A 9,637-nucleotide genomic window follows, 5' to 3' on the forward strand; every position below is an offset into this window, starting at 1 on the left:
AGAGGTCAAGGCAGAACGGAAAGTTCTGAAGATGGTGCATATGATCGTTTCAGACGTACGAACCCTCCGGAGTTTATTGGTGGTCCTGATCCACTAATTGCTCTAGAATGGATCAAGTCTTTGGAGGCCATCTTCGATTATCTGAAGTTCAATGATCAAGACAAGGTTAGTTGTGCAGTTTTTATGTTGGTCAAAGCAGCACGTATTTGGTGGGAAGCCACCAAGGTTACAGTGAATGTTCGTGAAATGAAGTGGGATGCATTCAAAGAGCTTTTCTACACCAAATATTTTTCTCGAGAGGTTAAAGCGAAGAAGGTGAAAGAATTTCTCGAGTTGCGACAAGCTGCCATGACTGTCAATGAGTATACTCTCAAATTTGAAGAAGGTTGTGTCTTTGTGCCTTTTATTGCTGAGAACGATAAAAATAAAGGAGAGCACTTTCTTCGCGGCTTGAGACCTGAGATTCGGCGAGATGTTCACATGGCTAAAGTGGTTGCTTATCAAGAGATTGTTGAGAGGGCACTGCTAGCTGAACTTGATGAGCAAGAGATTGAAAAGGAAAGACAGTTGAGAAGACAAACCTTTCAGGCTAGGAGTCAAGGTGCAAGTCCTTCTGGTCGAGGCGGGTTCAAAGGGAAAGGCAAGTTGGAGTAACGTAATAAGCCTTCTTTGCCTTCATCAGATACGGAGCGACCGTTGTGTCCCAAGTGTGGAAAGCCACACAAGGGTGAGTGTTTGGTTGGTAGTGGACGATGTTTTAGATGTAAGGAGATGGGGCACACGGCACTGAAATGTCCTCTTTCTTCAGGCAAAGGAAAAGTCCAAGGCAGAATTTTTGCTATGACGAAGGAAAGTGTTAATCCTGATTCTTCGGTGATATCAGGTAATATTTTAATCTTCGGCAAGGAAGCACTTACATTGATTGACTCTGGTGCAACCCATTCTTTTATGTCTGAAGTGTTTATGCATTCTATATCTGTGGAACCTACTGTTATGCCATTGGACTTTAATATTGTGTTGCCCTCTGGGGATGAAATTTGTCCCACTAGTATTATTAAGGCATGTCCTGTACAAATGGGTACTAGATTAGTGTTTGCTGATCTTATTGTTATTCCGATGGTTGCATTCGATGTTATATTGGGTATAGATTGGTTATCTGCTTATCGTGCGGTGGTTGATTGTGTGGGCAAGATGGTGAAATTTTTAGCCGATGACCATGATAGTGATGTTTTTGTTGGTTTAGGCTCTTCGATGGATATTCCTATTATTTCTTACCTTCAAGCTAATAAATTGTTGCTCAAAGGTTGTGTGGGTTTTCTAGCTTCAGTGGTGGATGTGAGAAAGGAAAGTATCTTGCAATTACAGGATGTTGATGTGGTTCAAGATTATCCTGACGTATTTGCTGATGATGTGCCTGGATTACCACCTGATCGAGAGGTGGAGTTTGTTATTGATTTAATTCCAGGTACAGCTCCAATTTCCAAGGCTCCATACAGAATGGCTCCTACTGAAATGAAAGAATTAAAGACTCAATTGCAGGAGCTATTAGATAAAGGTTTTATCCGACCTAGTTCCTCACCGTGGGGAGCTCCAGTGTTGTTTGTAAAGAAGAAGGATGGATCACTGCGATTATGTATTGACTACCGAGAACTCAATAAGGTAACAGTGAAGAACAAATATCCTTTGCCACGTATTGAAGATCTCTTTGATCAATTGCAAGGAGCAGCAATATTCTCAAAGATCGATCTTCGGTCCGGTTACCATCAATTAAAGGTGAAAAAGGAGGACATACCAAAGACTGCATTTAGNTCCTTGGCTTTGATCATAGGAAATTTCATTGAGGCAATTATACAAACATTTGGTAGGCACAATGGTGTATTAGCTCCTTGGTCAATGAATTCAATGGAATTGCTTGAACAATGAACATATAACAATATACATATCAATTATATACCAATGGAAGGAGCTAATTAACAATAACATGGCTTGATACATATAAAAATCATGTGAGCATTTGAAAAGAAAGCTTCTACTTACTACCAATCCAACAATATGGTGGCTATGATAAACTTGAATGATTCCTACAAACATCAACACAAGAATAATCAACAATCATCAATATTACCCTAAGAAATTCATCCATTCAACTTAACCCTTCAACCATCCAAACATCGGGCCATTTGAGATTCTTGACAAGATTGGAGACCGAGCCTATCGTCTTGCATTGCCACCTAACTTGGATCGAATTCATAATGTCTTTCATGTTTCCATGCTACGTAAGTACCTTTCTAATCCATCTCATGTTCTTCAGTACCAGTCATTGGATCTTTTACCTAACCTAAGCTACGAGGAAATGCCGGTTCAAAATTGACTTTTGGCATGTTACGCTTATAAATTCATATGCTGTGATTTAACAATTGCAGAAAACATATTTCTCAACATGTCGATGTCCACGGTAAGTAAAGTCAAAAAATATTTGTGTATTTCGTGGATCTAGTACAGGAAAAGATTCAATTTATAAAGAGGTAGCAGAAAAGCTTGGAATAACACTTGCTAAAAAAAATATTCATTTGGTATATGGTGGTGGTGAAGTTGGTCTCATGGGAAAAGTTGCAAAAGCTGCGCATGCAGGTGGAAGTGAAGTCTTAGGCATTATTCCGATGACCTTAGCCAGTCTTACTGGACCAACAATAGGAGAAGAAATGAAAGTGGACAACGTGTATGAACGAATTACTCAAATAATTGAACATTCAGATGCTTTCATTGCTTTGCCAGAAGGTTTCGGTACTTTGGAAGAAATATTTCATACTGTTTGTTGGGCACAATTAAATATCCACAATAAGCCAATTGGTTTGTTAAATGTTAACAATTATTATGATAAACTGCTAGCGTTTCTTGATGATGTTGTGGAACAGGGATTTATTTCATTAGCTTCGCGAAGGATGTTAGTTTCTGCTACAAGTGAAGGTGAACTTATTGATTTACTGCAAGGATTTAGTCATGAACCAGATATATTCTTATCTCAACTTAATTGGCCAACATCCAAGAGTAAGAAAAGAAAATTCATGTGATGCTGAACTTTTATTCAACGTTATGTTTTTAATTTTTTTCTCTTTAAGGTATGAAAAATCTCTTCTTCTTCTCCTCTTAGTTTGTTTTTATATAAAAATAAAAAAAATTATTCATATATATAGTAATAATAATAATAATAATAATAATAATAATTTTAAGTTCAATGACGAGTAAGGTGTCAATAAAATGCACCTGAGACGCATTAGTTAATAATTATTGGAAAATCACAATACACTATGATGATGTCCCGGGACGTCCCGGGTCATGGATAGGCCCTGGGACTTCATGGGCCATAAATAGTGCCCGGGTCAGGATGATATGCTCCCAGGCCGATAACATGACAAGACGGGTTAAGGACCTGAGTCATATAATTGCTCGAAACGAAGAGAGTACAACTTAGATAAATCACAAAGTGAGCAATCAGTCAATAGGCCGAGCCACTGGACCACCCGGGACATGACTTCTCCAAGACGTGGAATGCCCGAGCTCTTCTATAATCGTCCGAAAGGCATTCTGCTCGGTCACCTTGATATGAGTAAAGCATTTAATGGCGTCAACTTGGTAGAGCATGCACAGCCGACCTATCTCTGACAATAACATAAATGGTTGACAAAGTTAAGTGGGCTGGATGTGACTAGTATATGATTTGACATGTCAGAATAGAGGGTATAACCAGCCACCCTATTATAATTAATGATCAGCGCAAGGAACGAGGTCATCATTGCAATCTTTACTATAAATATCAGGTTCTTTATTTGCATTTACTCTCCATTCAGATATGAACTCACATTGAATACTCTCATTTACTGTCCCCTTTACACACCAATCACACAGTCATCACTTGACTACATTGGTTTTATTGCTTGAGTACCCTGCTGACTTAAGCATCGGAGTGGCCACGTCGGACACCCCTCCGGCGCCCATTCACGAGTTCATCTCCTTGTCTGCAGGTCACAGGGAAAGCCATATCTCACACTGCTCTTATTCCCTTCATTATCTTGATAGCAGATCCGGTAGAGCACCTGACCCGGCTCGTCCATTTCGCCCGGATCGCATCATTGGCGCCGTCTGTGGGAAATTGAGTCTTAAGGCGTTGATATGGCACCTACTAGGAGAGCCAATCAGGACACTTCCCGAATTCAGGAGGATAATAATATCCATCTCTATGGTGCAGGAGGTCCCCCACCCAATGGCCCTCAGTCTACTATCCATTTGACATCTCCTGAGTTGACCAAAATTGTGACTGATGCCGTCAAGACAGCCATGGAAAAGCAGGCCACCACCCACCATTCTAGCCAACCTGAACAACAACATGAGCAGCCACATGAAGAGGAGAAAGGGGAAGAGGAGAGAGAGTCAAGTGCAGGTTCTAAATCCCCCACTGTTGTGGAAGAATTGGAGGAGTTGAGGAAAAAAGTAAGAGTATTAGAAGGGCAGATTGGTTCTAAGAGCAATGTTCCAGTTATAAAGGGTTGCCCATTCTATGATATTATCATCCGGGAACCGTTACCTGGACATTTCAAGTCAGCCAAGATCAAAGACTATGATGGGAGTTCTGATCCTGAGGAGCACCTGGCTCGCTTCGAAAACATGGCTATGTTGCATTGCTACGGGGACCAAATCAAATGTAAAGTGTTCCTCACCACCCTCGTCGACTCTGCAAAAAGATGGTTTGAAGGGCTGGTGCCACAGAGTATCAATTGTTTTGAAGATTTCCAAAATGTATTCTTGCATCAATTTAGTAGCAGCAAGAAGTACAAGAAGACTGTTTTCAGTCTATTTGAGGTAAATCAAAGGCAAGATGAAACCCTAAGGGCATATCTCAAAAGATTCAAGCAAGTAGCCCTTGATGTGCCGGCCTGTGCACCCGAGACGAAGACAACAGCGTTCATGCAAGGGCTGTGGGAAGGGAAATTTTGAAGATCTCTTGTCCCGTGCAGAGAAATACATTAATATGGAAGAGGCGCAGAATCAAAGGAGGGAGGCTTTGAAGAGAGCCAGAGGAGACCGGGTAGCCAAGCCTGATGAAAGAGCTCCCATGAAAAGTGGCCCGGGATTTCTATCTCATGTGCCTTTGAGAATTTCCCGGGACCGAGAGATTCAGGAATGCAGCTCGGATGTAGTCCCGCCTCCCGGACCAGTAGCAGGACCCCAACACCAGAACGGAAAGGATACCGTACCCTTCATAAAGAGTGTTCTCACAATACAAATGAATGCCGAACTCTAAGAAAATAATTCAAGAAGCACTCTGAACCGGAATCCCATCCCTCCCGGGATGAACCTAGATCACCACCTTGGGTATATCGTTGCCCCGGATTTAATGTTCCCAAAAAACCGACGGATATCCCGAGTATAAGTAGAAGAGTAGAAGGAAGTTCCCGGGACAAAAACACACAAGATAAAAGAGACCCTTCCCCGAGCCGAGGAGTAATAAAAATGATTTCGGGAGGATCCACCGATGGTGACTCCAACCGGGCTCGAAAAGCCAGAAGCACGAGGGAATGCTTGGAGGTCGATGGGAGGAAGAGAGACGAGCCAGTCATAAGCTTTGGACCAGACGACCTCAGAGGAGTTTATTTACCCCACAATGGCGCTCTTGTTATTCAGGCCCGAGTGGCTAATTATGACGTGTTGAGGGTATTTGTCGACAATGGCAGTTCTGTTAATGTCATATTTAAGGAAGCCCTGATCCAAACGGATTTGCACGAATATCAACTAGAGGCGGTTGAGACTGCCTTGTTTGGTTTTGCTGGGCATGCTGTATACCCTGAGGGGGAAATCATTCTACCCTTGACCTTGGGCACTGGAGATCTGAGGAAGACTTTGATGACTATTTTTACAATAGTGGATGCCCCATCCTCGTATAATATTATATTGGGAAGGCCGGCCATGAACGAGATGAGAGCCGTGGCCTCCACTTATCACCAGAAAATCAAACTCCCAGTGCAAGGACATGTTGGAGAAGTCAAGGGGGACCAACCCTCTTCTCGGAAATGTTATGGGGAGACGGTCCGAGTAGATCAAAAGAAGACAAGGAAGGAAGGGAAGGAGAAAGAGTATCAAGAAGGGGCAAAGGAGGGAGAAGTGCATTTTGTCGCAGAAGAAGAGCAAGAGATGGTGGAAATTGAACCGGGAAAACACACGTCCGGGTGGCCCGAGACATCTGCACATCCGCCTGGGTAAATCTCTTAAATTGTCTAAAAGATAACATTAGTGTTTTCGCCTGGTCTCAACAGGAACTGAGTGGGATCTCGCCCCAAGTGGCCGAGCATAAATTAAATATCCTCCCAGGATCCCGGCCTGTAAAGCAAAAAAAGAGGCATTTTGGCCCTGAAAAAGATAAAGTGATTGAAGAGCAAGTGGGAGAGTTGCTGAAGGCCGAACATATCAGGGAAGTCAAGTTCCCCACCTGGCTATCAAATGTGGTTCTCGTCCCAAAATCTGCTGGGAAGTGGAGAATGTGCGTTGATTTCAGGGACTTGAATAAAACCTGCCCCAAAGATTGTTATCCACTACCCCGGATTGTTCAGCTGGTAGATTCTACCTCTGGATGTGAGTTATTAAGCTTTTTGGATGCATATCAGGGATATCACCAAATCCCTTTAGCTTTGGAAGATCAAGATAAAGCCAGTTTTATCACCTCCGGGTGCACCTTCTGCTATGTTGTTATGCCTTTTGGATTGAAGAATGCAGGGCTACGTACCAATGCTTGATGAATCTAGTCTTTTAAAAGCAAAGAGGTCGGAATATTGAGGTGTATGTGGATGACATTCTAATCAAGACCCGGGAAATCTCCAACTTTATTGATGACTTGACTGAGACCTTCACCACTTTAAAGTAGTACGGAATAAAGCTCAACCCGGGCAAATGTGTATTCGGGGTCAGGAGTGGTAAATTTTTGGGTTTCTTAGTAACTGACATGGGAATCGAAGTCAACCCTGAAAAAATCAAAGCAATAATGGACATGCCTTCTCCTCAATCTATCCGAGATGTGCAAAAATTAACAGGGAGGATTGCTGCCCTGTCACGCTTCATCTCCCGATCTGCCCATCGGAGTTATCCCTTTTTCCAGGTCCTAATAAAAGCACAAAAGTTTGGCTGGGACGATAGATGTGAACAATCTTTTCAAGACTTGAAAAGACATCTGGCTGAATTACCTATTTTGGCCAAGCCCGAGCCCGGAGAAAAGTTGTGGGTCTATCTATACGCTACTGAGTTCGCTGTTAGTTCTGTACTTGTCAAGGAGGAAGGAGTCGATCAGAAACCAATATATTATGTGAGTCACGCCCTTCGAAGAGCAGAATTTAAATACAGTGAGTTGGAAAAAAAAATAGCATTAGCCTTGATAATGACCGCTAGGAAGCTGAAACCTTATTTTCTCTCACATCCCATCGTGGTCCTTACCAACTCTCCACTCGGAAGGATCATGACTCACGCCGAAGTCTCCGGAAGAATGGTCAAATGGACTGTGGAGCTTGGGGAGTATGACATTGAATACAAACCCCGAACTGCTATAAAAGCTCAAGCATTAACAGACTTCTTAATTGAAATGATTCAACCGGTGGAAGAAGAGGTATGGAGAGTGTTCGTGATGGTGCCTCAAATTTATCAGGATGTGGGGTCGGGGTGGTCTTAATTTCCCCATCAGAAGAAAAAATCAAGCTGGCTTTGAGAATTGATTCCAGGATCACCAATAACGAAGCAGAGTATGAGGATGTTTTGGCAGGGTTACAGGCTGTACGGGAAGTAGGTGCTTCCCGGGTCATCATTTATTCTGACTCCCAGTTGGTTACACAGCAGATCAAAGGAGTGTATGAGGCCAGGAATGAAAAGATGTTCAAATATTTAGGACTCATCAATGCCCGGGCAGCGTCTCTAATCGACTGGAGTATCAAGCAAATTCCCCCGGAGGAAAATGCAGAAGCCGATACCTTAGCTAAATTTCCTGCATCCATGTCAGATATAAGCACCCGGGAGGTTATCTGTTCTACCCAGCTGGTGCTCTCTATTGATGAAGAAGAACCCTTGGTCCAGAATAACTCATGGATGACTCCTATCGTTGAATACATCATGAATGAAAAGCTCCCAGAAGATCGAGTCCAGCCTGCAAAGATCAAAAAGCAAGCGCCCAGGTTCGTCCTCTTGAATAATGTTTTGTACAGGCGATCCTATAAAGGCCCATTACTCAAGTGCCTATCAGACGGCGAGATAGAGTACGTCCTCCGTGAAATACACGAGGGATGTTGTGGAGAACACCTCGGTGGAACAGCTCTGTCTCGGAAAACTATATTTGGCCGGGTTCTGGTGGCCTCGGATGAATCAAGATGCTACCCAACTTGTTCAAAAATGTCATGGTTGTCAACACCATTCTAATTTTCATCATCGCCCAGCTGCAAGTATGCAACCAATCTCCGCATCGTGCCCCTTTGACCAATGGGGTTTGGATATCGTGGATCCTTTCCCCATAGCCCGAGCACAGAAAAAATTCCTTCTTGTGGCTGTGGATTATTTCTCCAAGTGGGTAGAGGTCGAGCCATTAGCCAAGATTACCGAGGAAGAAGTCATGAAATTTTTATGGAAGAGTATTGTTTCTAGATATGGTATTCCGAGGAAATTAATTTCAGATAATGGAAGGCAATTCCAGGGGAAGAAAATCTCCTCCTGGTGTCAAGAAATGAAGATTACTCAATCTTTCACCTCAGTGGCTTACCCTCAGGCTAATGGCCAGACTGAAGTAATTAACAGGATCATTGTGCAAGCACTAAAAGCTCGACTCCATGGGAAGGGTAAAGATTGGGTGGAGGAATTACCGAGTACCTTATGGGCATACCGAACTACGCCTCGATCATCTACTCAAAAAACACCCTACAGCTTTGTCTATGGTTCAGAAGCCGTTCTACCAGTGGAAATTGGGCAATCTTCTATTCGGATAGAATCTTATTCGAGCAACAATGATCAGTCCCGATCCATTGAACTTGATTTAGTAGAAGAAAAAAGAGATCGAGCAGCCATTCGAATGGAAGCCTATCGTAGCCGGGTAATGAAGTCCTATAACAAGCATGTTCGACCACGAAATTTTCAGGTTGGGATCTGGTTATGAAAAAAACCAAGCCGGTAGGTGATGTTAGAAAATTAGAAGCAAGGTGGGAAGGACCCTTCAAAGTAATTCAAAGAGTTAGCTCAGGTGCAGCCTATTATTTGGAAGACCCTCAGGGACATGTCCTTAAAAGACCCTGGAATGCATTTCATTTGAATAAATATTATGTATGTAGAATTGTACCTATTATAAGTTCTCTTAATAAAGGAATCATTCAAAAATTGATCTACAAAGTCCAAGGACCCGTACCTTGGCCCGGGGACCCGTACCTCGGTCATCTACAAAGTCCAAGGACCCAAACCTTGGCCCGAGGACCCGTACCCCGGTCATCTACAAAGTCCAAGGGCCCGTACCTTGGCCCGGGGACCCGTACCCCGGTCATCTACAAAGTCCAAGGACCCGTACCTTGTCCCGGGGACCCGTGCCCCGGTCATCTACAAAGTCCAAGGACCTGTACCTTGGTCCAGA

General features: G+C 43.1%; 3 protein-coding genes across 3 annotated transcripts; all 3 read left to right on the top strand.

Moving 5' to 3' along the window:
• Positions 1-771: 771 nt before the first annotated feature.
• Positions 772-2,371, top strand: LOC140974907 (uncharacterized). Its single transcript, XM_073438396.1, has 2 exons — positions 772-1,410; positions 2,312-2,371. Exons 1-2 carry the CDS (start codon positions 772-774, stop codon positions 2,369-2,371), a joined length of 699 nt encoding a protein of 232 aa, XP_073294497.1.
• Positions 2,372-5,508: 3,137 nt separating this feature from the next.
• Positions 5,509-6,785, top strand: LOC140974909 (uncharacterized). Its single transcript, XM_073438397.1, has 2 exons — positions 5,509-6,189; positions 6,309-6,785. Exons 1-2 carry the CDS (start codon positions 5,509-5,511, stop codon positions 6,783-6,785), a joined length of 1,158 nt encoding a protein of 385 aa, XP_073294498.1.
• Positions 6,786-6,991: 206 nt separating this feature from the next.
• On the top strand, positions 6,992-8,445 carry LOC140974910 (uncharacterized). Its single transcript, XM_073438398.1, has 2 exons — positions 6,992-7,554; positions 7,641-8,445. The coding sequence occupies exons 1-2, from the start codon at positions 6,992-6,994 to the stop codon at positions 8,443-8,445; spliced, it is 1,368 nt and encodes a 455-aa protein (XP_073294499.1).
• The last annotated feature ends 1,192 nt before the right edge of the window (positions 8,446-9,637 follow it).

This window comes from Primulina huaijiensis, chromosome 4 (genome assembly GCF_012295235.1).
Source record: "Primulina huaijiensis isolate GDHJ02 chromosome 4, ASM1229523v2, whole genome shotgun sequence".
Classification (NCBI taxonomy): Eukaryota; Viridiplantae; Streptophyta; class Magnoliopsida; order Lamiales; family Gesneriaceae; genus Primulina; species Primulina huaijiensis.